The following is a 27,600-nucleotide window of genomic DNA, read 5'->3' on the forward strand; positions in this document are numbered from 1 at the left end:
TCCAGACACGGAACAACTATTGGTGTGGAGGTTCCAGCTTCTGAGGCGTGGGAGGCTGCTGAGGCGGCAGGTTGTAGATTCGGGTCTTGGCCCCAAGGGGATCTCCCCGGGGCCATTAGGACCCAAGGGAGACAGGAGACCCCCGCGGAGGCGGCTGAGGGGCCGAACCCCGTCACCGGTCCTCTCAGCGGGGAGGGGGCGGCGGGGGGGGGCAGAAGCGGCGACCGCCGGGCTGAGGTGGCTCGGCGACCGGAGCATGGGGAGGGCTGGACGAGGCTCCCGGGCGCGGGGAGTTAGGTCCGCTGTCAGCCCGCGGCTCGGAGCTCCTCAAAACTCGCGCCGCAGGGGCCGCCGCGGCGTCCGGCTCCCGTCCGGGCTGGACTCGGACAGCTAGCAGGATGGGGCCAGCCCCTGCCTAGCTGCCTCCCCTGCCTCCCCCTCGGCCCGCGCGCTCTCCCCCCCACCGCGCTCCTCTCGCTCCCCCGCCCCGTCCCGCGACCCTGCTGCCCCCCGCCCCGTGTCACCCCTTTTTTGGTTCCCCGCCGCCGCCCCGGCTTGTCCCGTCTCTCGCCCCTCCCTCTGATCGCCGCCCGCCGCCCTCTCGTCCTCTCACTTGTCCATCCGCTTCCTTTATTCTCTCCCCCGCCACCCCAGGCTCGCCATCCTCCCGCTCCCTCGCTCGCCTCCCGCTCCATCCTCATCCTCCACCTCCCCCCGCCCGCCCCTCGGGCTTCGCCCCGCCCCCGCCTCCGCCCCTTAGCCCCCGCCCCCAGCTGCCAGTCCCCAGCCGCTCAGTCCTGCAGCGAGAGTCTTGGGAGTCCATAGCTAAGCGCCCACGAGCCCGAGCCCTGCTCGCCGTGCCCGCCCTGCGAGTCCCGCGCATGGCTCACGAGAAAATGGACCTGGACTTGGAGTCTGACACCCTGGAAGGCGCCACCATGAAGCGCTCCAGCAGCGCTCCCCTCATCCAGGGGCTCAGGTAAGCGGGGCGTTGGAAGGGGAGGGAGGCTGGAGTGCTCGGGCTCCGGGGGCTGGGGGGCTCCCCGCCCCGAGGTCAGCAGCCTCCGGGTTCTGAAGTGAGATTTGGGGCTCTCCAAAGGGAAGGGGGTGTGGCCCGCGACTGGGAAAGCGACTTGGGTCCCAAAGGCGGACTGAAAGTTCAACCCCGAACTCTGGGCAGTTGGGGGGGAGAAGGGGGAGCGGGAAGGGGGGAAAAAAAAACAGTGGAGCTCGCCCCACCTGCGGCTCCCTGGGCCCCATTCTAAAAGGAGCTCCAAGAAGCTGGCTCTTCTAACAGGTTGCTTGCCCTGCCTAATTTGCACCACGGAATGTCAGACGGACGCCCCTGGAACCCCGCTTGCAATCTGACACTTGTCTCTCAGAGCTGCTATTTCTAAGCTCCGTGTAGGAACTCGGGCATTAATGGAGGGTTACCGTCGCCGATCACCATTTGGCTAATAATCTGTCCTGGAAAGGCATGTTGGGGTCATATGAAGTGATCGGGATTTGTTGTCGTGTTTTCACTCCTGAAATGCGTTTCAGGGAAAGAAAAGAGAAAGAGAGACAGAGAGAGATTAACAGAGAGAGAGTGAGAGTGAGTGAGAGCGAGAGTATGTATATGTATGTGAGTGAGTGAGTGAGTGAGTGAGTGGCCTGTAGCTTTAGGTCCGGAAAAAAATACGCAGGTTTTGGAAAACAATACAAAGAATCCACCTTTGAATTTTACTGGTGGGGTTACAGGCATTTTTTTCATGTAAGTCACCAGAGGGTCTATTTTAAGGGAGAATCTGGTGATAGGTTTGCAGACTTCCGGAACCTATTACATTTCACTTTTATAAGTAGACAATTCATCTTAGGTAGAGAGCCAATTTGCAAGACCCTGTAGAAATGGAATTAGTCCAAAGAAGGGGGGATGGGCGTAGAATTAGCCAGAAACATTAATCAAACACAGTGAAGGCAAGGAAAAGAGGGGAACCTTGTTTACCACACTGTTTAATATCTGTATTTTGGGGAAGGGGACACATTTAATTCGTTTTATTAAATTTTGAAACAGGGTGAGTTGGAGTGACAGCTTTCTTAATGTTGTCTCATCTTTGGCTCTACATTTTTATGCTATCGGAATAAACAGGTCTTTTCTGGTTGTCTTTTTTCCCATCTGGTAAGCAAACAATTGCTGTGGACGAGGGCAATCCTGTTGACCTGCGTTTAGACTGTTAGAGAAATTGCATACTGGTCTTCTGAATCACAATTTAAGTAATTACTTGAAAGGTAGCATGATGTGACAGGAAGAGGTGAGGAGACCAGGCCTACTCCAATTTTCTCCCTAACTGGCATTGATCACGCAAGAGTCGGGTAGCCTTTTTGAGTCTCTCTTCTCCTTTCAAACTTGGGAGAACAGGATTTGGTCATCCCTGGGGGGCCCTTTGAGAGCCAGTCCAGTTTGATCCTGAAAAGCTTTCCTCGCTCTCTGTCTTGGGAGTGACACATTTGCCAGGCACCTCAGGAGCATTACAAAAAAATAAATGTAACTTCTCTGAGGAGGGGTTTAAGACACATGCACACTTTTCTGTTAGAAAAGGTAAAGTCATTGTCTCAAGTAACTCATCTCCCCTGGTGCTCATCGGGTTCAGAAGAGGTTGTGATCCTGTTAGCTTTAGGGAAGGTGTGGCATTGGAGATAGGTGTTGCAGGAGAGGAAGGATTGAGACAGATGGTAGGATGGAAGGCATTTGCAGCAGAAGGGGGCAACTTGAGCACCACCCCACGTAGGTTTATTTAGTTAGACAGCAGGGTTTGAGGTCAAATAGCATGTTTAGAACAATAGTGGGGAACGATTGGGCTTGCGTTGCAGAAGAGGGGTTCGGCAGCCTGTCTCATGTCACAGAAACAGTGATATCAGGGGTAAATAGATGAAGCCACTCATGCTTCGTGGTGACTGGGATGGGGTCAGTGACAGGCTGGGCAGGCATCAACCAAACTGCAGTTCTGCCCTCTCTCTCACCTAGCTGCCCCACCCAAGGACCAAGGAATCAGTGTCTCTGCCAACCTGTAGCCCACAGCACACCACTGGGGGGGAGTGCTGTAAAGAGGATTGTGAGGTGTTTATTCATTGTATGAAATGAGCTGTCGCAGGCTTCATTGTTAACTAGAGAACTGGCATTAACACGGTTGAAGGATCTCTTAAGTGAGAAAGCATTTCTTGTTTTATTTTTATTTTTCAGTGATCTTTCACAGATTTTTCAACCTTGTTCATTCCGGCCTCGGAGGAATAGTGCAACAGTGATGAGCCATTACAGTCTGGTGAGTAGAGAAGTAAGTAAAGTAGTTTAGATCAGGGAAAACACTGTCAAATGGTCTTAAGATGATGTATGCTTAAAGTGCAATTGTTTACAAAAGAAAGCAGTGATTTAAAAAAAAACACCTAGCTTGCTTGCTGCTTCTATGTGCTGTAACCATTTCTAGCTTTGGGGTGCCAAAAGGAGACTCCTGCAGTTTGTTTTCTTCGCTATGGGACTTTGTCTTTTCAAAAATTCCCTTTGTTTTGTCATTGCTTGCATCATGCTTGTGAGGTAAATCAGATTTAGAGCTGAAAACAGTGGTCTTCACTTGTCCTAGGATGCAAAAAAAATCATTTATATGGTAATAAGAGTATTTCTGACATTATCTGTTTGGACAATGCTATTTCTCCAAAGGAAAGGTTCCTTTAAAACACTTAGATTGATAATATCAGTTGAGTCACCAGTCGTGACCGTTCTATATAGCTAGAGCTGTTGGAGAGTACCTTATTAGTTAGTGGTGGTGGGAGAAATTATGATGAGGTTTTTCTGTAGTAGCACTTCACATGTGGAGCTCATTTATCCTGTAGCTGTAGTGCTCGGGAAGACATCTGAGATGTAAGCAAACAGACCTCTAAATGGCGGAACTGGATTTCCATAGTCTGCGCACAAAAGGTTCATCAGTTTATTTATAGGAGAGCCTCTGACCTCTGAATCATCTAAAATGTATGCATAATTATAATAAGCTTCCAACCTAATATTGTGTGAGAAGCAGCAAATCAGAAGAGGTATGTTTGGGTTAAAGGTATACTGATAGCTGCTAGCAAGAGAGGCGAGGTAGGGAAAGGAAAAGCAAGCAGAGGTTTTTAAAAAATTAGTCTGTGGCTCAGTATGAGCCTGTTAATAGATCCTGAGCGTGTCACTGGCATAATCGTTGATGTGCTTAAGCATACCTGCTCATTCACTTTTTCTGAAATTATCAAAACACCCACTCTTGGCCTGTATTTTACATGTTCCAAAGTAATTTCACACATTTCATTCTCATGACAACCTCTATGAAGTAGTCAGGGCAAAGATATTTTTCCCAATTAAAAGATGCAGCAGCTAAGATTCAGTCGATATATGTGACTTGCTCAGAATCACACAATTAGTAAGTGGCAGAGCTGAGATTAGAATAGAGATCTTCTAGTGCCATTCCGTTTGGTATAATCTGTTTAAGATGGGGTCGGGATCTAACACTTTTACAGAAGATTTCCAGCTGAAGTGGCTAAAAATACTTGAAGGGGGTGAGGGGAGCATTAGTTTTCTTTAGGTTTGATTGACTTCACTTTCTTCCCTGAGGATACCAGAAAATAAAACAACATCTTAGGCTGTGTATATGAAAATCCTTACTACATGCTATTCAGCCTGTTCCTGTGAGCAATAGTGTGGTGGAGAAGGAAAGTGAATTTGTCTCTCTACATCACTTCTCTCTTTTCTAAGCCATGAACATTCTGCCTCAGCTCTTTGCTTACTGCTCCCTGACAAACATACTTCACTAAAATACTTTAAGGGGCCATAACGAGTCCTTGTTCTTTTTTTTCTGTTTTTGTTTTGTTTTGTTTTGTTTTGTTTTGTTTTGTTTTGCGGCCACACCCAGTGTTGCTCAGGCAGTACTCCTGCTCTGTTTAGGGGAGCATGTGGTGCTCGAGGATTGAACCTAGACCTCCTGCAAACAAAAAAAGCATATGTTCAGGGGCTGGAGAGGTAGTACAGCAAACAGTACACTTGATTTACATGTGGCAAACCCAGATTTGATCCCCGGCATCCCCGAGCCTGCCAGGAGTGATCCCTGAGCACAGAACCAGGAGAAATCTCTGAGCAGATGTGACCTAAGGCCTCCCCCAAAAAAACAAAAAAAAATGTGTGCTGAGCGCTTTGAGTTATCTCTCTGGCCTTGATTTCCTATTCCTTGCCTGCCCTTAGTTTCCTCTTTACCCCTATCTCTCTCTCCCTTCAAGGTTTCTGGTTATTCAAACTCAGTTTAATCCTCAGAAACCCTGTGAGTACTTTGATCACAGTACTGATTATACTCCAGACATTATCTCACATTGTACTAAATCTTAGTGCACTTACCTGTGTCTCCTGCTACCCTATGGAAGGGAAGGTGCTGGTGAATGGAATGGCAAGCTGGGGACTGCAACATGCAGAATTAGGGCTTTGTGGTTTGACCATTTCAACAGAAGGACAATGAGATGGACAACTCAGAATGACCGAAATCTTATTTCTTGGTGACCCAGGGGAAAGGTGTGGTCTTTGTCTGAAGTAAAGAAGCTAAGATGAATTGGTCATTTGAAAGGAAAAAAAGATGAGTCTTTTTCAGGGCCGGTTTTGTTCAAGCTGCCACTGACCTTATGCTCTTTTCCAAAGTGGCTGTCTAAAGGGTTTGTTAAAACTCTGCCAGCATTTCACTTTAAGTAAAGGATCCTTCTCGATTCACAGAGAAGGCAGACAGAGATGTCTATCTTGTATCAGCCTCACGTTCTCTTCACTCTACACGTGCTGTTTTCTCCTAAGGATTCTGAACTTTTCTGACTCTTCTTGTTTCATCTGTGGTCTGCTCTCGAGCCTGTGTCTTCACTCTCTTCCTTGCTTGCTCTTTCCCTCTCCTCCTCTTCATCCTTACTCACACATGTAAATAACGGGAGAACGGCTGTTTTCTTTTGGGCTCATTCTCTCTCCTTTGCCCGCTCCAAGCACTCTCAGAACTCAACCTGCCTCTGATTCCATCCTCTCCGGATACCTTGCTAACTGTTCAGCCTGCTTGTCATCTTCTGACTTCTCTCCCAGCTCCATTAAGAAACCCTTCTCGCAAAAGTCACCAGCACCCACTTGTTTGTCACTGCCAGCGCCTCTTCTCTTCTGCTGTTTGAAACCCCTGCTTTTTACTTCACACCAATGTTCCAGCACCTCCTTGAGTCCTTGGCTTTGTTCTCAGCCTGGATGTGTTTGCCTAGTATCTAGTACCGCACAAGACATTGCGTCTTTCGGTCCTTTTTCGCATCGACTCTGCCGCTCTGCCTGAAACAGATAAGTTGTACATCATGTCAACGCAGCATCTACATTTCTGACTTTCTCTACAAGCAGTTTTTGTCAATCCTTCCTTTGGCTTTCCCGATTATTTCACGGCCTTCGGGCTTTCTTTTGTTCCTCTGGGGCACAATCCTGCTCTCTTCCACACTATCCTGTTACAGACTTTCCTGCCTTGTTTTCTGGCCTTGTAGCTTAGTGTTTTTCAAGTGACCTTATTAAGAAGTTCACCAGTAAGCCTGTATTACTTACATAATGGAAGAAAGGACTTTTATAAAGGATTTTACTGGTGATGCTTTTCTCTTTCCTAAAGCCTGGGTGAGGAAAAAGTGAAACAAAGGGGTGAGTGGTGAAGGGGTAGCTTTTGAGGTAAAATCAATATTTTATTGGCTAACTATCAACAGATTTTATCTGCATTTGCTTTTGCCTGAAAAAATTAGAATAGTTTATCACTATACTATGTACTACGTTAGCATTTTGAAAAGTTTTAATGGGCTAGTATCTCGTATAAATGGAAAATTTTAAATTTGGTTTTATACTATTAACATTCATGTATTTACTTGGGAAATAAATAATAGCCATTTACATTGTGACTATTTAGAATACTGTACGATCTGTTGATAGGAATTTTGCCTTACACTCTGTGATCAGATTGTGATTATTTTGCAAGAACATAATTTGGCCTGCAAATTATTTCTGCTTTGTGTGATTTTTAAGCAAAAGGTGCTTTAAGGAAAAGCAGGAGTTAATTTTAAAAATCCACGTTTTCTTCCACATTTATGTTGCTAAACTAGTGAGATTTGTGGTGATGGTGTTAGTGACCAAATTTTAGAATTTATATCATGCAAGCAAGATCTGCTTATCGAAGTCTCCAAGTGTTTTTGATCAACATTGATCATGGATAAAATATTGAACTGGACTAATTAGCCTGTCTTCCTCTCTTGGTACATTGATGGTAAAAACGAATAAAGTCGGTATTTTTCTTTTCCTTCTCAGATAGTTCCTTATTTTAGATAAGTGGGGTAATGGATGTTTCCAAGGCCTGGAGTCAATTTTTTTACATAAATGTACACAGCTCTGCATTCATTTGGGAAAAGTGTCAAAGTCAGTGCCTGTCTAGCGACAGATGGTGCTTTGAGGTTGGACACCTGGTGTACTTTCCTAAAGACTGAATGTACTGCCTCTAGTGCATTAATGTTCAGTGATTTAGAGATAAATTTCTAAGAAGAATATGAAAAAAATAATCTAGGAAGAAATTGTACACCACTACTGGCAGCAGACTGCTGCTTTGTATGTCAGAAAATAGTAAATGTTTACTTTTTCTTTCCAGTTGCTGTCATCCACACCTAAACGTATTCCTAATAGCAGACTGCATCAAATCAAATGGGTAAATTTTACTTACTAGCTCAGATCTACACTCTTTTTTGTTTGTTTTGGAACCACACCTGGTGTTACTCAAGGCTTACTCCTTGCTCTGTACTCAGGCATCACTCCTGGCAGGGCTCGGGGAGCCCTGTGTGGTGCTGGGGATTGAACCCAGGTCAGCTATGTACAAGGCAAGTGCCTTTACCCGCTGTACTATCTCTCCAGCCCCAAGATATACATTTTTTAAAAAGTTTTCATTTTGTATTCCTTTGGAAGATTGAGACATTAAAAATGAGTTGATGCGTGTGGTGTTGGAACGATGTATGCATGAAAGGTATAATTAGCAGTATTGTAAATCACAGTGCCTCAGTACAAATGGCAAAGTAAATAGATAAATAAATAAGTATGAGTCCAGCTGCAACTCTCTGGTTTTGTTGTAGACAGATTAAAATCCTTCTGGCCGTGCTGAGAAAATACAGATGTGGCATGAGCCATACTCTTAGAATGACTGTGATTGTGTCAGATAAGGTAGAGAAGGCTTTATGGAAACAGAACTGGGTGGATCAATATTAATGTGTTCAGTATATGTCTGTCTTTGCAGGAGGAAGGTATGAACATGATGAGAGAGACTGCACATGAAAGGTTAGTGCTTCCCAACAACTAGGAAAGAGCCAGATATAGGTTTGGTTTCTAAGCACTAAAGGCTTTTCTCCCTTTTGTCTGTTTCAGGGAAGTGCAAGCAGCAATGCAGATGAGCCATTCGTGGGATGAGAGTTTGAGCCTGGTAAAGTTTTTAGTTTGCTTATTTCCCTTGTCCAGAAAGAGTGAAGCCATTGCTCATTGGCTTTGTGCTCTGTATTCTCTTTTTTTCTCCTCTCTTTCCAAAGTTGTGCTCATTTCTTGGATCTCTTCTTTGCCACCAAATTATGGGATTGTGACTTTTGGGAGTCTACACTTCTCCACTAAGATATAATCATGTTTGAGTAGTCAAGAACAGCTGTGGTAGGCTGAGTTGTGACTTATGAGGGAATAACACTTTATGTTTGCAGAGTGATAGTGATTTTGAGAAGTCGGAGAAATTATACTCTCCTAAAAGGATTGACTTTACTCCAGTGTCTCCTGCCCCATCACCCACCAGAGGATTTGGAAAGGTAAGCCCGTGGACAAGATATGAACACACGTGGAGCAGCCACTTCCTCTTTAACAGCCCACCCCCAATCACTACACTTTTGTGTTTTGCATGTTGTGGGGATCAAATCCAGGACCTCACACAGGCAGCACATGCATTCTACCATGGACTGGGTCACAACCCAACCTACAAATCATCTCGCTTTTTCGGTGGGAAGTACTCAGCGGTACTTGAGGTTTGGGTGTGTGTGTGGAGGCGGCGGGGGGCGGGGGCACTCCCAGTGAAACTTGGCCCGGAGGTGCAGGTTTGAGTGTTGGGTGCTTGGTCTCAGAGATGCAGTACTGCTGGGGCCTGGCCGTGCTGGAGGCGATCAGGACCACCCCAGTGGTGCTCAGGGACCACCAGGGCTTTGACACCTGGCAATGCTTGGAGGACCACATGGTGCTAGAGAGTGAACTCTGGGCTTTGCTCCAAGGCATGTGCTCCACCCCTTTGAGCTATCTCCTTGGCCACTAAATCACCTCACTTTTAAAGAATCCAACGTCTGGAAAGGAAAATTAATGAGAAATTGTGAGAACAATTTGGAAAAACAATATGTGACATAGACAGCCAAGCATTTTGTTGTTTTGGGATTTTTTGGGGGGTTAGGGGCGGGCCACGCCCAGCAATGCTCAGGGCTTACTCGTGGCTCTATGTTCCTGTCAGTGCTCCAGAGACCATATACGGCACCAGGGATAGAATCCAGGACTGTTGCTTTCAAAGGAAGCGCTTTATTTACCCCTATACTGTCTCTCCACCAGACAGCCAACCAATTTTAAGGATGTTCTTTCTGTCACTTTGAGAAAGACCTATCAAAAATGAGAGCACTATAATTATTTTTTTCTCTTTTTTTAGTGAAGCAAGATAGTTTTTAATTGAAACTTAGAAAGATATGAGGGGAGAGAAGTATGTGTTTAAGAGAGAACACAAGGTTCTCCAGTGTGGAAATAGGCAAGGAAAGAAATGTAAAGATAAGAAAGCAAGATATGTGTTTGATGGAGAACACAGGATTGAAGAGCAAGCCTCTAGAACTATTTTAAATACTGCATTTTTTTAGCAGTGCTATTCACCATCCTTACAAATGTTTGTGGGCAGCAGTGGACTACCGTCGAGTTCATTTCCTAGTCCAAGACGCTTTTCCAGGTAAGTAAACCTGCTTTTTGAAATGTGCTGGAAATCTTCCTCATTACATTGGTCTTTGTAATGACACACACACCACCCCCGCTCCACTTCCTTTTACAAGGAAAATTTTCAAATGGCAAAACTGGAACATTTTTTCAATGAACAGACCTATACTGAGCACTTATATTCAATTGATCATTACCTTTTGTCAGAATAATTTCTTAGAAACTTAGTGCCGTTTTAGATTCAGAAGGGACTGAATCTAAATGTATTCATGATAAGCTTCCCTTTGATAATGAAGAGGGTAAACCTTTTTAAGAATGTACACCAGCCAGCATCTCAAATTAACTCCTTGAGGTCACACCACTAGTGGTACTTGGTTGGATCTTCCCTTCTTTGTGCTCAGTAGTGGCTCCTGGAGGGGTTTAGGGGACCATGTGGTACAAGGAATCAAACTGGGGTCAGTCACATGGCAAAGCAAGTGCCCTAACCTTTGTATTATCTCTCTGGCCTCAAAATAAAATTTTAGTAAGATCGATCTTATATTTCAAAAGCTGTTCTAGAGGCTGGAAAGGTAGTACAGTGGATGGGGCATTTGCCTTGAATGGGGCACCTGACCTGGGTTCCTGAACTATGCCAGGATTGATCTCTGAGCACAGAGCCAGGTGTTAACCCTGAGCTCTACCAGGTGTAGCCCCCAAACCAAAATAAATTAATTTTAAAAAGATGTTCTGTGCATTTTTTCCTTGTAGTGGTTTTAAGCTAGATAAAATGCCATGGTTTTCCAGATTGTGCCAGGTCAGACCAGGTTATTGGAATTTCAGTTTTTCAATCTTTAACACAGACATTTTCCATTTTCCTCATTGTGTGAATTTGATGGAATTACTGGTGGACTGGGATGTTCTGTGCATTTCAGAAGTACTTACTCTTCTCCGGTTGATTTTCTTTTAAAACAGGAGCCACAGTCCAGTCAAATGCATCAGGCCCAGTGTTCTTGCTCCGATTAAAAGAAAGGGTATGCATCCTACTTCTCCTCTTAGAACCGAGTTGAGCTTGAATTACAAATTAGAATTTCTCTCAGAAATTAGTTCAAGGCATAGTTCCTTATTTCTAAATATGTGAAATCTATCCTTCCTCGTGTTTACTTTACTAATGCTGAATTTAGTAAGTTATTTGATACTGTCTATATTTTTTAACTTTATAATTGAATCTTATTTATATATTCATATTATCAATATGTATTCCTAAAAGTTTGCCTCTTGGTGATCTGAATATAAAGAGATGCAAGTTGATGCATTAATATGTGCTTATATCATAGCAACTAGGTCTATAAGCTTGCTGTGTGTGCCTATGTAAGCCCTCACTAAATTACACCTTTGCAAAGAGAAAATTGCCTTATACTCAGGTCTCTGTAGGGTTTTGATATAATGGGGGTGCTCTTTTAATTACCTTATTATGAGCCACAAAAGCACTATACTAAAATGATATTCATTGGCAGTGTTTAGATGCTTATGAAGGACTCCTGATGGCATCTATTAAGAGAAAGGCAAAGAAATGAATCACAAGTTTAATCATTATTCCTGGGGATATGACCATATGATTACAGGTGTTTGGTAGCGTTTTATTTTCTTTCTTCTGGGGGGCCCTGCCCAGCAGTGCTGAAGGGCTATTCCCAGCACTGTTCCAGTTGGACCCAGGCTCCTGCATGCAAGGATTGCCCTCAGCACTTTGAGCCTTTTCTCAGGCCATTTCCTGTCAGGTTGTTTGGGGGAAGATCCCACCAGCACTTCTCAACCAGCCATGCAGCAGTTCCATCCCAGGGCCAGAGAATGCAATGCTGCTTGGGCTCTGTAGTTCTGTGGCTACCCAGACCATCCCAGCAGTGTTGGGGGCTTCTAGAGGGGAAATGTGGTGCCCCGAATCAAACCCAGCTGACACAGCTGAGGCATGCGTTCTAACCACTGTACTATCTCCCAGTCCTGTCTGTTTAAGCAAGAATTTTAAGGTACTCCAGTCTAGAGTCCCCTGCATCTCAGGTCTGGGTGCAGCGTCTTTTTTCTTTTCTCTTCTTTTCTTTTCTTTTCTTTTCTTTTCTTTTCTTTTCTTTTCTTTTCTTTTCTTTTCTTTTCTTTTCTTTTCTTTTCTTTTTTCTTTTCTTTTCTCTTCTTTTTTTTCTCTTATTTTTTCTTTTCTTTCTTTTTCCTTTTCACTTTACAGGACTTGTTAGTATCCTTCCCCAATAAAACTATTTTACTTGAGGGGCTTGAGAGATAGTACAGCAGGCAAAGTGTTTGCCTTACATGCAGCCAGCCCAGGTTTAATCCTGTGCACCTCATGTGGTCCCCTGAGCACCACCAGGTGTCATCCCAGAGTATCGAGCCAGGGGTAAGCCCCAAGCACACGAGATGTGGGACAAAAATAAACAAAACAAAAACTATTTTACTTCACGCACACAAAAAAAGAGCTTTAATAATAATTTTTCAGTAAGTAAGTGGTATTTGCCTTTTATTAAGCAAGTGGTTTCTTTGCGCAGCTCAGCTTCAGAGCCAGTGGACAAATCAATTCTCCGAATGGTTGTTAGCTAAACAGATGCCTGCAACTCCAGTGAAAAGATTGAATAGGAGCTATACTTCATACAACTCATCTTATTTTTGGGGGTTGCTGTAGATCAAGCAGGTCTCTGGCATGCAAGGCTTGGGCTTTGTCACTGAGTCACATCCCTGGTCCCCCTATTTCATACACCTTAAATATGGTATGCTCTGAAAGTACATCGTAATCAGACCCCAATATTTGTACTAGTAAATAAATGTTCTTTAAAAAAAAACAATAGTATTTATCCTGAAGGAGGAGGCAAGTAATTATTTACAGTCCTCAGCAATTCAGGTTACATGAAAATAACACTTGAAAATAAAAGTTTTTGTTATTATTTTTAAATATATTGTAAGGAGCTAGCATAGTTGTTTTGTTTCAAGGCAATTCCAAAATACACCAGTAGATGGAGGGATTCTTTGCTAAAAAGAGCAAGAGATTTTTTTTTGACTAATCAAGGTGGTGTTGAAAGCCTGGCAGCAGCTTTAATTTTTTCTGTTACCTTTATTTTTTACTTTAAAATTTATTCTTTTGACCCTGGAGCAATAGCATAGCGGGTAGGGCGTTTTCCTTGCACGCGGCCTACCCGGGTTCGATTCCCAGCATCCCATATGGTCCCCCAGCACTGCCAGGAGTAATTCCTGAATGCAGAGCCAGGAGTAAACCCTGTGCATCGCTGGGTGTGACCCAAAAAGAAAAAAATTATTCTTTTAATTTTTTGATTGGATTAATATTGTTTTACAAGACTATGTCACTTAGGAGTACGAACTCATATGTCATTCTTCAGTATGTTCTCCCACCACCAAAGTACTAATATCTCACCACCAGAGTTGATAGCACTTTTACAAGCTGAGTAAGAAAGCAAGGAAAAAGCAAATAAATATAAAATGTTTCATGAATTTCAGTAGATCTCAGAATAGCTCCAGAAGACATATACTATGATTGATTCACTTGGTAATACGGCAGCAAATGGTTGTTCTATTTGTTGTTGCGTGATCTTTTTCCATCATAAAAATCTTCAAGAGGGACAGCAGAGTGATAGCACAGTGGGTAGGGCACTTCCTTTACACGTGGCCAACCCAAGTTCACTTTCCAACACCACATATTGTCCCCCAAGCTTGCCCAGGAGTGATCCCTGAGCACAGAGCCAAGCGTAAGCTCTGAGCACTTCCAGATATGGCAAAAAACTCTTAAACAGTTTTGGAAACATGGATGTAGCCTAGTGGTCAAGCATAATCTTTGCAGGGATGAAGGCCTGGGTTTTGTCCCCAGCACCCAAGCTTCTTAAGTTGTGAATCAAGGGCCAGGGAGATAGTACTGTGGGTTGCCTTGCACATGCTTGTCCCAGGTTCCATCCCCAACACTACATACGGTCCCCCAAGCCTTGCCAGGAGTGGTTCCTGAGCTCAGCCTGAGTACCTCCAGGCGTGCTCCAAAAACAAAAGCAAAATGAAAAACCTGTGGATCAATACCCCTGTGACATCACGTTAAAATTTGTTTTAAAATGTCTCGTTTTCTACTTTTAAACAAATGTTTGGTTTGCGTGCCTATTTTATGTACTTGGGTACTCGGATCCGTATCAGGCAAAAAGGGGTTACAAATGGAATAGTTTTATAAGTCCTGCCTCAGGCCCCTGGGCCTCTTCAGCAGCTTGGGAGACTCTCCATCAAACTCTTGTTCACATACAGTTAGTATGAAGTATCTATAGGACCTTCCACTACATTATCTTTGGCTTTACAATTAAGGCTAAAAGAGCTTCCAAATTGCTATTTCTTGGTTTATTTTTTACTCTAATCACCTGAGTGATTGGACTTCAGTCATACAATGTCCCAATCCCCTAAACTGGTATATTTCTATTTTAAATAAAACTGTAGTTTATTTGGAAAAAGATATTTTCTGCTTAATGTCAGGTTTTTAGACTTTGTACTCCTTCATGGTGGCAAAAATGTTAATATTATTCCTGTCCATGCAGAGTTTTTTCTATTACTAATTCTGAAGTAGCCAGTACAATTTTGTGAGTTGAGTAATAATTGCCTTTGTTTACATATGTGCTTTGAAACTTATTTTTTTCCATCTTTATTTTCACTAAATAGTTAACATACTTTTTAGCCCATTTGACTTCAACTTAAGAAATGTTTCAGTATTAAGAAACATAAAATCAGGTTTTTCCTCATTATTTTCCCCTTTATTATCTTTGGGTTAGGAAATGAGAATGAGAGGCCAGAGGGATACAGCAGGTAGGGCATTTAACTTGTATGTGGCCAACCCGGGTTTGATTGCCTGCTTCCCATCTGGACCCCTGAGCACTGCCAGGAGTAATTCCTGAGTGCAAGTGCAGAGCCAGGAGTAACCCCTGAGAGCATCGCCTGGTGTGACCCAAAAAGCAAAAAAAAACAAAAGAATGAAAATAAAGCAGCAATTCAAACTCAAATTAGTCAGGGAATCTGATAAAGTATTTTCTTCAAGATCTTTTTCATATGTTAACTTTTCTCATTTCTGCAGTCCTGCTCTCTCAAACTTTCTTTCAGACTTTTTTTTGGTCAGACTTTCTTTTTCTTAAATATTCTACTTGTTTTGTAGTGGCAGGGATTGAACCCGAGTTGGCTACATGCAAGTCAGGTGCTTTACCCACTGTCCTATCTCTCTGGTTACCAAGACAAAGAATTTTCAGGCTTGCTCTTCAGGTCCGTGTTCTTTGTGTTCTCCCTTGAACATGTATCTTGCTTATCTCTATGTTCTTTGCTTATTTCTATTGTGGAGAAGCCTGTGTTCTCTCTCAAACACGTCTCTCTTTCTCTCCCATCCCATCTTTCTAAATAAGCTTCAATAAAAACGATCTTGCTTCACCAAAAAAAGCGAACAATTTTTAATGATGTTTATTCTAACTACTTCCAAAAGAAAATTGGTCTATAGATCAGCTACAGGCTACTATAATTTCCAAGTTTCTGTGTCTCCATTTAAAAAATTAAAATTTGCAAGTAGTCTATAAATGGACTGACCAAATTGGATACATTTCTTGAAAATAATTTTATAAAATCAATAGTTTTCACTAATTGTCTAGTATAAGTAAGTTACTAGTTAGTGTGATCCACTGCTATTTGGGGCTACTGTATTTCTCCTTTGTTAGCTTTGATTCATTTGCCTAGTGAAATCAGTGTCCCAGCTTGTTCTGCGAAAGCATGTGACTATTGCTGAATGCTACGTATGATCAATGAGAAGGCTTTTTAAAGGTCTGCTGAAGTTTTAATTACAGGAAAGTATATTTCTCTTACATTAAGGCACCCATATGAAAACAGTTTTCAAATATAGCTTGAAGATGTATTCTGAACTTTGATCACCCAATTTTAGCACCATGCCTGGATCCGTAATATTGTTTTACAGTAGCATCATCTCTTTTTGCTTCAGGTGAGATGGAGACTGAAAGCCAGCCCAAGAGAGTTTTCCAAGGCTCGAACACATTGCTGACCACAGACACTAAACAGTTGTCTGAACTCAGTTCATGGTAAAAAAAATTGAATATAATAAAAAGGGCATTATGTAGAGCATATCTATTCTAAAAGAGGCGTATTAAATGTATAATGGGAGCATTTAAAATGAATTCAGTTTTTTTGTCCGTATACTATAGAATGGAAATCTCCATGGAAATGAATGTGACCAAAAAATCCTGAGATTATTTGGACGTGATGAGTTTCTGGGGAAGTGTGCATCTTTTTGGCAGTTCCACTTCCAGTTCTAGCCACATTCAGTCACCTTGCTCAGTCAATGCTCATGGTGTGGGAGAGTATCAGCAGCTGGATGGCATGAGAAAGAGTTTCTGGGTTGCTGTGGGTAATGTGCATTGATTGGCATTGCTTGGCCTGCATTTTGTATCACATCCTTTTGACTTGGAGTGAATGCAAGGCATCCTGTTATGCATGGTGTTTTCAAAATAGCATTATCTGTTGCTTTGAAATCGTTTTGGTGGGGGCATTTTGTCACAGTGCTGACTCAAGTTTCTTTTTTGTTGGGACATATTCTAATTATTTAGTTTTAAATTTAATTTTATTTTTATGAAATTGTTCACAATAATTTATATCCTAATTTTTATTTTCAAAAAGGTTATTTTTATTTGACCTTACACATAAGATTCTTTTGACCCTATGCTACTTTTATGTCTCACCGGAGACCACTCAGTATTTCTGTACTAAAATAAACTTCCTTTTTCTCTGCCTGAAGTTGAACATTTTGACACCACCATTGGGAGAAAGAGAAAGGGATAATAATAATGACCAGACAATAATTTGCAATATTGGTTGGGGGCGGGTTGGCCGTGCTCTGTGGTGCTCAGGAGCTTACTCCTGGCTCTGTTGAGGGATGGCTTTTGGAGGTGCTTAGGGCATCATGTGTGACCTGGGTGAATCTGGGTTAGACACATGCAACGCAACACCTTACCCTCGCTCCTTTCTCTCTGGTCCTAAAGTACATATTTCTAATCAACATCTGAGCATGCGTGTAATAGATAATTGTTTTGTGCCTTTCAGAAGTTTTTCTTAATTTTAACAATGAATGTCTTTTTATTTATTTATTTATTTATTTAAAAATATTTTATTAGTGAATCACCGTGGGGTACAGTTACAAACTTAAGAACTTTCGTGTTTTCATTCCAGTCATACAATGATCATTTACCCATCCCTCCACCAGCACCCATTCTCCTCCACCAATGTTCCCAATATCCCTCCCACCACCCCCACCCCATCCCCCACCTCCCCAACCCATTTCTGCGGCAAGGCATTCCCTTTTGTTCTCTCTCCTTTTGGGTGTTGTAGTTTGCAATAGAGGTATTGAGTGGCCATTGTGTTTGGTCTATCATCTACTTTCAGCATGCATCTTTCAACCCAAATGGGTCCTCCCAACATCCTTTACTTGGTGTTCCCTTCTCTATCTGAGCTGCCTTTCCCCCCTGCATGTGAGGCTGGTTTCCAAGCCGTGGAGCAGACCTCCTGGTCCTTATCTATACTACTCTTAGGTGTTAGTCTCCCATTCTACTATACTTCATATTCCACAGATGAGTGCTATCTTTCTATGTCTGTCTCTCTCTTTCTGACTCATTTCTCTTAATATGATACTTTCCATGTTGATCCACTTATATGCAAATTTCATGACATCATCTTTTCTAACAGCTGCATAGTATTCCATTGTGTAGATGTACCAAAGTTTCTTTAACCAATCATCTGTTTTTGGGCACTCCAAGTTTTTCCAGATTTTGGCTATTGTAAACAGTGCTGCAATGAACATACAAATGCAGATGTCATTTCTACTATACCTTTTTGCCTCTCTGGGATATATTCCCAGGAGTGGTATTGCTGGGTAAAATGGAAGTATGAGTGTCTTTTTAAAGAGCACATTTGGCATTTATGATATAATTTAATGGGTGGGACTCTCTAAATAGAAGGATTGTGGAAGTCACTTATAAGGTATAAGACAATTATAGACAATTCTTTCTTCCCAAATTACATGTTCCATGTTTTGTGTAAGAGAACTTGTACATCTAGTTAACCAAGAAGCCACAGGTTACTCCAGTTTATTAGATTCGGTCAGTACTGCTATAACCTTGGAGTGGGTGCCTTTTCTATTGTTCTAGCTATTCTCAGCCTTCCACTCTCCCATCTCACTCATCTCTATTTGTCCTCAGCCTAGTGTGCTAATTTTGGTATAGTGCCTTTCCAGGTATGTAGATGATTGCAAAGAGAAAACTTCTAAAGCTTGTCAAGAGGACAAGTGGATGTAACACAATACTAGTGGAAACTGCATATCACTTTTATGCTAACGTATGTTTTAATATAGGCACATGACATTATAAATGAATTTGCTTACCCAGTCACTAGACAAGTAACCAGGTTAGGTAAAAAGGCATGAATGTATCTGGCCAAGCTTAAAATTTAGGGAAGATAATTTGAATAACAATACCATATTAGGCTGAGCATCTTGGAAGTCATTAGATAGGTTCATGCAAATATTTAGCTAGGAGCTCCCCTTATTTCTCTGAGCACCATAGCCTAAACTGTGACACTAGCTCTGTCCCCTTCTGTTTAGACCTTGTGACTGACAAAGAGGAGCCTGGGGTCTCAAAACCAGTGATTAAGGGTACATTTAATGCATAAGCACATGGTGCTGCTTCATGTTGGGGAGATCTGCTTTATTTACAGACATTCATATTGCTAATGAGTCAGCCTATAGCTCCAGTGAAATCTGTATTTTAAAAGTTTGTAGCATCTAGATTTCTGAAGAGATAAAGAAAGACTTAAAACTTTGGGGACACCTTGAATACCAACCAACATTGCTGACATTACTATCTATAGTCAAATGTCAGTTATTCTTGCTATGTAAAAATTGAATCCTGGGGCTGGAGTGATAGCACAGCGGGTAGGGCGTTTGCCTTGCACGCAGCCGACCCGGGTTCTAATCCCAGCATCCCATATGGTCCCCTGAGCACCGCCAGGGGTAATTCCTGAGTGAAGAGCCAGGAGTAACCCCTGTGCATCGCCGGGTGTGACCCAAAAACAAAAAAAAATTCTGCTTTTGCAGAAAATTTCCCCCTGTCTCTTATATGCAGTTTCATTGATCAGGCATCCATATCCTTAGAAATAGGTACAAAGGCAAGAACTAGCAGTATTCTACTTTCCAATGCCAAGGATAACTAAAGAAATTTTAAATATATTTTTTGGTTTTGAGCTCACCTGGAGATGCTCAGGGATTAAACCTGGCTCTGTGCTCAAGGAATCACTTCTGGCAGGGCTTGGGGGATTATATGAGGTACCAGGGATTGAACTCAGGTCAACTGCATGCAAGGCAAGCAACCCACCTTCTGTACTATCTCTCTAGTCCATTTTAATACTTCGAAGGAGCAGAAAAAAGTATCATTATTAGTAGATGTTGTCTTATTTGAAATTGTTATAATTACCTGCCTCTTCCCACAAAGAATTAAAATTAATGTTTTGTTTTATTCTGTTTATTTTGTTTTATTTTGTTTTAGGGGCACACCTGGCAGTGCTCAGAGCTTAGTCCTGGTAACTGTGCTCAGAGATCACTCCTGAGAAGGTTCAGGGTTTCTAACCAGCTATGTGGAAGGCATGTGTCTCACCCACACTACTTTTCTGACCCTAAAATTAGGATTTTCAAATGAAAAATCCAGGCTTCTATACAAGATAAAAATCTTTAAAAATATGACATCCTTAAAATTGACATTTAGTATGAAGTTTGAGTATGGATCCACTTGGAATTATGTCCAGTGTCCCAGCTGCTACCCCTTCCCCAAAACTGTGGACATACTCCTGGGACCTTTTTTTTGACCTTTGGGTCACACCCGAAGTGCTAAGGACTATTCCTTTTCCTGGCTGGAGGCTCACTCCCAGAAGGGCTCTAGGGACCTGCTGTGTCAGGATTGAACATGATACTGACCATGTACATGTAGTTTCATCATTTATCTTAATGATAATCACCTTAGCCCCTATACTATTTCTCTGGCCCTTTTAAGATTTTTTTAGTGAAGCGAAATAGTTTTTATTGAACTTAAACTGTGTTTAAGAGAGAACACAGGCTTCTGCAGGGGAAGAGGGAAGCCCTTTAAGGTCTTTTTTTCTTTGGGGTACACACCTGGTGGTGTTCAGGGCTTACTTCTGCCTCTGCACTCAGGGATCACTCCTGGTCAGCTTAGGGGGCCATATGGGGTGCTGGGGATCAAACCCGGGATGACCACATGCAAGGCAATCACCCTACCTGCTATAATTGAATGTTTCAACACCAATCCCTTCACCAATTTCCCCCCACAACCCTATTTGCCAACCAGTCTGTTTCTATGAGAGGTGCATTTTTAATGTAAGTTTTTGTACTGTGGTTTACAGCATACTGTTGCTAATAGGGTTTCATCCATATCAAGTGTTAGGTCATATTTTAAGGAAGAATACAGGTTCAATCCCTTGCACTACATGTCCCTGAGCACCCAAGGAATGACCCCAGAGCACTGCTTGGGTGATCTCTGCCACCCCTCCAAAGCCCAATAAGTCTAAATGTGAGTTTCTGACTTTCAGTCTCTGTTTCTATGACCTTCTGTAGTAGTGCCAGAAAAACTGGAACAAAAGTTAGATTTTATTGTAGTAAAAATATCTAGTTCCCATTTCCCAGTAGCTAGGCAGTCACACCCAGGGACTGCCCCCAGCACCATGGAATCCCATCAATAGCCAGCATCCAGAGACTTAAAAGCAAGCTCCTGGAAGCGATATAGCCTACTTCTCCCTCTGGGAGAACCTGGCAAACTACCAGGAGTTTCCTGCCCACATGGGAGAGCCTTGCAAGGTCCCCATGGTGTATTGATATGCCAAAACCAGTAACAAGCTGGGTCTCATTCCCCTAACCCTGAAAGAGCCCCCAATGAGGCATCATTGGGAAGGACGAGTAGAGAGAGGCTTCTAAAATCTCAGGACTAGGACGAATGGAGACGTTACTGAGACCACTCAAGAAATTTGACGGTCAACGGAATGATGATGATGAAAAATATCTAGTTAAAGGTTTAACAAGTTCTAACTTAAACACTACCCAAGTAGTTTAATGACTTAAACTCAATGAGTAGAGCCCACACTTTGCACCTGGGAGCTTCAGTTCATGGCACCATAACCCCCAAGCACTGAGCCAAGAGTAACACTTAACACTCTTATGTGTTGCACCAAAAAAAGTTGCACTGAGACTAAATGTAAGTGTGCTATTTTTCTGTTAAAAGTTCATTCTAGAGGTGATGGAGAGATATTACTGTGGGTCGGGCACTTGCCTTTCACATGGCTGACATGAATTTATTTCCTAGTACCCAATATGGTTCTCTGAGCACAACCCTGTGTGTCTCCCCCTAAAAAAGAACAAAAAAAGGCAGCCTTGAGCTGGAGAGATAGTAAGGGGTTAGGGCCCTTGCCTGTACCTGACAGCCCAGTTTGATCCCCAATACCACATACAGTTCTTAAGCACCTCCAGAAGTGATCCCTGAGCACTCCTGGGTGTGGCCCAAATGCCCCCCACCCCCTCAAACAAGTGCATTCTTACAAAATATAATAAATGAAATGTTAAATTTTATAATATATATGTGTATATAATATAATCCATGTATTTTATATCTTGATTTCCTTGGCATTAGCTTATATCTGTTAGGTAATCAATAGTTTTAGAACATAGAGTTCATGGCATTCATTCTAAAGAACAAGAACAACCAATATTGGCACGGATGTGGGGAGAAACAGACTCTCCTTTATTGTTGGTGGGAATGCCGACTGGTTCAACCTTTTTGGAAAACAATATGGACATTCCTCAGAAAACTAGAAATTGAGTTCCCATTTGACCCAGCAGTACTACTTCTGGGAATATACCCCGGGGGCCCAAAAACACACAGCAGAAACACCATCTGGATGCCTATGTTCATTGTAGCACTATTCACAATAGCCAGAATCTAGAAACAACCTGAGTGCCTGAGAACAGATGATTGGATAAAGAAACTATGGCACATCTACACAATGGAATACTATGCAGCTGTTAGGAAAAATGAATTGATTAAATTTGCCTATAAATGGATGGACATGTAGAGTATCATGCTCAGTGGAATGAGTCAGAGGAAAGGGACAGATACAGAATTACTGAATCCATGTGTGGTATGGCCAGGGAAAACAGACTAGGAGGACTGATCAATGGATGGAATCAACCACAAGTGTGTATGGGGTGGAGGGTAGGTAAGATAGAGAAGGGACCAGTATGACAGTAATAGCTAGAAATAATCACGCTGGAGAAGAACTGAGCGTTAAAGTAGGTAAAGGGATATTCCTGATAACCTTTCAATATCTGTATTGCAACCCACCATGTCCAGAAGAGTGGGAGGAGAGAGATAGAGAGAGGTGGGGGGAAGTGTCTGCCATAGGGGTAATGGGAGGGAAACTGGGGAAGAGAAAAAAAACAAAAGAACATAGAGTTCACTGCATGAAGCATGTTCTGTGTTTTTAAATCAATACAGGATTCACTTAAAGCAGGCCTTATAAATGGATCTTTTTAACTCAGGACTCACCATAAGTGTGGTGGTTGGAATAAGAAAGTCTTTATTTATATTCAGATTATCTGTTTGATGGCCAAATTTTAATCTAAGTCTGTTTCTTCCTGCCAAGTAGCATAGACCATATCCTTCGGTTGCTTGGCCAATATGTGCTTCAGGAAAGTAAATTCATTTTACTATTAGTCTAGGCAAAATTTTGCAAGAGGAAAAATTACAGAAGTTCCAAAGACAAATATAAAGGTCTTTTGATTTTCCAATGTCTTAGATTATCTGTGTGACTTTCAGTAGTTTGAATAATTCATATTTTAGACCCATTTTGCCATTTGGTTGAAAAAATATCAGAGCCAGCTCAATTTTCCAGAGTTCTTACTGAGAAGTTATATTATTAATGATGCTTTTGACAGCACTGAGCGTAGAATAGGAATACTGTGGAATATAATATTTCCATTTTTTATTTTTCACTTTTCTGAAGCCTAGTTGTATTCTGTCTCCTAGAAACAATCCACAGGCAATAGGGAAAAAATGACATTTGAGGAAAAACAGAAAAGTAAGAAAAGCAGGGAGGGGGATTGTATTTCATTAAGGGTGAAACTCAATAGGACCCAGAAGCTTCCAAATATACCATAGGTCACTTAACAGTGGAAATATATAAGTTCATTAAAAATGATGATATTAAATACTTCATATTTAGCTACAGAGCAGATGAGACTAAGATGGGTTTTGCAAAGGAGTTAGTGACCAAGTAAATTAGAATTCATATTTCCTGATTGACAGTATCTTCTATAATACCACACTTAGTTTCCTCTTAAATAAAGCACGTGTGCTTACAAATCTTAAAATTGCCAACCTTTCCAGCTTTGTCTCTCCTTGTCTTTTCCTTATGTACCCCAGCTTTTGGCTCCTAGAACTCCCCTGCTTCCTCCCAAATCATACCTACTTAACACCTACTCCTCTTTCAGATGGCAGCAGAAATAGCACTTTGGGAGAGCCTTGCTTGTTCAAATTAGACTAGGTCACTCATGTTTTATATTCCCGTATCACCTTGTTTCTTTCCTGTATTGTTTTGGTCACAAATTATAATTCTGTATTGGCCATCCTGTGTCCTTTACTGTCTGTCATCTGTTCTGTTCTCTTAAGTTTGATGAGGGCAAGTGCCATGTCTGTTTTCACACCGTTGCGTTTCTAATATTTCACATACTCCCTGCATTTAGCAATCATTCTGTAAACATTAGGATCAAAGAGTAAGTGTTTTGGGCCAAACAGAGTCACTCCTGAGCACCACTGGGGATGACCCAAAACCCTAGAAGAAAAAAAGAAATAAGGGAGTTCTCTTATAAAAACCACAAGTCCAAAGGAATTCTTATTGGTTGTTGGATGTTTGAGTCCTCCAGGAGAGCACTCGAGGTCATAACAGAGTCTTGGTGTCTTTGCATTTTCACGGCTTTGTTCTTTCACAGGTATCTGAATATCATACGTTCATCATTGTTGCCTTGATGCTTTTTATTATTTACAATGCTGTATGATTTGGTGAGGTCTTGTTACTGCGTGTTGTGGCATGTTATGTTTACCTTGACCTAAGTAGATGCATCTGCTCATAATTCTTTTTGCTTTGTCCTCAGTTCAGATATTTTGGATGGCAGTAGTAGCAGCAATGGCTTATCCTCAGACTCACTGGCTAAAGGCAGCCCAACCGCAGACTCTTCAGTAGCATGCTCCAATTCATGCTCTCCGTTCATCTTGATGGATGATCTCTCACCCAAGTGACTGATCCATTTCTGATTGAGTTCTAACTGCTGTTTCCTGCATAAAACATTGAGTGACGAATGCAGAGAACTTTGATCCATAATGAGGATTAAAGTGCTGCAGTTGTAAACCATTTTGATGCCATTCTCTCTTGGCATCTCTCCTTTAAAGTTCAATTTTGTAAATGTTAGTGATCTCAGTTATGTGTCTTTTGCTGATCTTCTGTTGGATCTAGCAACTAAATCTCAAATAAAAAGAGTCTTATTTTTCTCAGTGCATCAAAGAGCACCTATTTGAGAGTCTGTACGTTTAAGGAAAGCACGGTAATTGTCCTGGATTCCAGCAGTGATACAATGCCTAGAGTTGATCAGAAATTCTCTTGCTTGAGAGATTTTTTTCTGTGTTCTTTGTTTGACCACATAGTTTCCTTTTGTTATTTCACAATAATAAATGAAATGCTTTTGTTCACATTATATTTTTATTTTTCTGCATCAGCTTAAAGTGCATTATTTTGTCACCCTTTCCTGTTTGAGCTGCTTACTTGCCATTTCTCAGCGGGGAAGAAACATGTCGTTGCTTTCATTACTACCCACATCGCTTTGCCATTGGAGTGTATGACGTGAAGATTGATTTTAGTACCGAGAATGTAAATAGACTTACAGGATACCTGGGATTAGTCACTATGGGTTCTTATGACTTTACTGCCACAACTGATGTTTTTCTCTCCAAACTTATTATCCTGAGGAAGCATAAAATACGGGGGGGAGTTATTTTGCTTTGTTTTTTAATTTTGTTTTTGTTTTTGTTTTGGGGGGCTACAACTGGCAGTGCTCAGGGGCTTTTCTTGGCTCTGTGCTCAGGAGTGACCCCTTGCAGTGCTTGTGAACCCACATATGGTAGCTGCCACACAAGTGCCTTCCCTCCATACTCTCTCTCCAGCCCCTAAAATATTGTTAATGTTTCTTAGGTGGTGTTATCAAGGAGAAGAAATCCCTGCCTTGACCAGATGTGTGGAGCACCTCCAAATGAATGAATAAATGTTCCTTACACACAAACTGCTGTGTATAAAAGTATTCATGGAGCTTAACAGCTTGTCTCGGGTGTTATTAAAAGGCTTGAGGTGCCTTGGGGTACAGTGTTGTGCTGTAAAGGTAGGATAGAAAAGTGGGCTTTCTGTGTCTGATTGTCACACGCTGTTTCAATTGCTGCATTTTCTTGCAACTTCTTTTGTCACTTAATTTGTTTTGTCATGTGGTGTGTGGTGCTGCTGAGTGTGTTCTTGGTCGTTGTGTTACCACCAGAAGCCAAATTTGGCTCTTGCTCATGCTGCCTTTAGGGAAGGGCAGCTTAATATCTACAAGGAAGCTTTTAGGAGTTGAAAAACTCAACGTTGTTGTGCACCCTGCTTTTTAAGAAGCTATTTGATCTGTGAACAGTGTGTACCTGGTTGTAAGTCTGAGGTGTACTAAGTTAATTCATTTTCCAAAGAGGAAAATCCTGGTGGGGCCTGTGTAATCTGGTGTTATTTATTCTTTGAAACTATGTGAAAATGTCTGTTGTGATTTTTGTTCAGACCTTGGGGTTGGATTGTCTGTATTTAATATGCAAATTCATGTGCTCCGATCACAATGATTTTAAGATTTATAAGAAGTAAAAAGTATTGCATTTGTGTCTTTTGAAGGCAAAGATCTTTGAATTTTAAAGGAAGGAGATGAGTTTTGAGGATACTCAACAGACTAATGATATGAAATAGCTTGAAGGAAAACCTATTCTCTTTGTACTGTAAGAGAGTATCAGTTAGCTTGCAGTAAATAGTTCTGAAATAGTTCGGGTGTGTTGTTTATTTTAAATGGTGATAACTGCCATAATGGCCATTAATGGCTTTATTTCTTGTATTGCTTTCACCTGTGCAAAACCCAGTCACCTCCTTCAAGACTAACAAGTGTATATACTGTGAAGATTTTCCCCTAAAATGCTGTTTTAAAGAAAAATTGCTCCCATGGCATTCAGTGTACTTAGTCTGTTTGAGAAAGAGCCACGTTAAGGTGTTTTTGCCTAAATAATACTAAGAGACCATTTTCTGGTACAGGATATTTCGCCACCTTCACACTACTATTATCTTTGCCTTAAAAAGATGCTTTCCACCATTCTTCAGTGGACTCTAATTTAGGACTCTCAAGAAATAACCTTTGGGATGTGAGAAATTTAGTTTATTTCAATATATTTTTGCAATTCAATGGCGAGGTAGAATTGGATCAGAAAACGAAATTGTTCAACAGATATGAGAACTAGGAGGCAAGATGATACACATTATTTCAACCCAGATTCATTTTTATTGTTAGAACTGACTAGAAAATTAAGTTTGTGCAGGAATTATTTTGAAATTGATAAAAAGAGACATACTAACCTTCAGGTAAGCTTTGTTGATGGTAACACTTTATTTTTATATAAAGTCTAATATTTGAAAGGTAATCATTGTTATAAAGCCAAATTCTCTTTTCCTATTCTAATATTATATTTCAAACTTCTATTTGAAAAGAAGTACAAGAAGGTGATACAATAAGAAAATCCTATAGATGCTCTTTCTGCTTGACTGACTTATGTAATCACTTTCATAACTGCTTTTGGAATAATATGAAGTTTTGTGAAATGCTGACCTTGTGTATCTCTTAGAATTTAAATTTAATAAAGTGTGTATACATGCATAAAATGCTGTAAAGATTGTAAAGGTCTCTATTTTATGCCTTCAGATTGCAATGGTGTGTTCTCTAATTGCAGTCTAGTTTTATTTTTTTAATTTGAGGGGGGTGCTACACTTGGTAGTGGTCAGGAGCTGTTCCTACCTCCCATGACCTTGGAGATGCCAGGAATTGAACCAGGATTGGCTACATGCAAGCAAGGCAAGGATCTTAACCCCTATACCGTCTCTCTAGCCATCCTGCATCCAACTTTTGAACAAAAGCATATGAGGAATACATCAGAACCTATAGCTCTGTGAAGTTGGGGCTGTTTCCCAAAACAAAGTTCTCTATATTGGTTGTCAAATTGGCAAGACCATTTATAGAGTTTGGTCACTTAAAAGGTTCTGCCAACCATCACACATATTTCTTATTTGTTTTCAATTTATTTTATCTCATTTTTAACATTCATAGGACTCTAAATTGTTTTCAGAATGAGGTGGGTGGGGTGCACAGGCAAAAAATAAATAAAAGC

At 41.6% G+C, this 27,600-nt stretch overlaps 1 protein-coding gene across 8 annotated transcripts; it reads left to right on the forward strand.

Moving 5' to 3' along the window:
• On the forward strand, positions 1-27,091 carry PABIR2 (PABIR family member 2). 8 transcript variants are annotated; one of them, XM_055120915.1, is made up of 10 exons: positions 1-979; positions 3,221-3,299; positions 7,674-7,730; positions 8,310-8,350; positions 8,438-8,492; positions 8,758-8,859; positions 9,934-10,019; positions 10,955-11,013; positions 15,993-16,089; positions 25,355-27,091. In XM_055120915.1, exons 1-10 carry the CDS (start codon positions 882-884, stop codon positions 25,422-25,424), a joined length of 744 nt encoding a protein of 247 aa, XP_054976890.1. In that variant the 5' UTR covers positions 1-881; the 3' UTR covers positions 25,425-27,091. The 8 variants fall into 8 exon arrangements, with proteins under 8 accessions (XP_054976890.1, XP_004621311.1, XP_054976888.1 ...); XM_004621254.2 differs by having other exon boundaries at positions 9,937-10,019; XM_055120913.1 differs by lacking the exon at positions 25,355-27,091 and adding an exon at positions 24,264-25,339.
• The last annotated feature ends 509 nt before the right edge of the window (positions 27,092-27,600 follow it).

This window comes from Sorex araneus, chromosome X (assembly GCF_027595985.1).
Source record: "Sorex araneus isolate mSorAra2 chromosome X, mSorAra2.pri, whole genome shotgun sequence".
In the NCBI taxonomy this organism is placed as follows: Eukaryota; Metazoa; Chordata; class Mammalia; order Eulipotyphla; family Soricidae; genus Sorex; species Sorex araneus.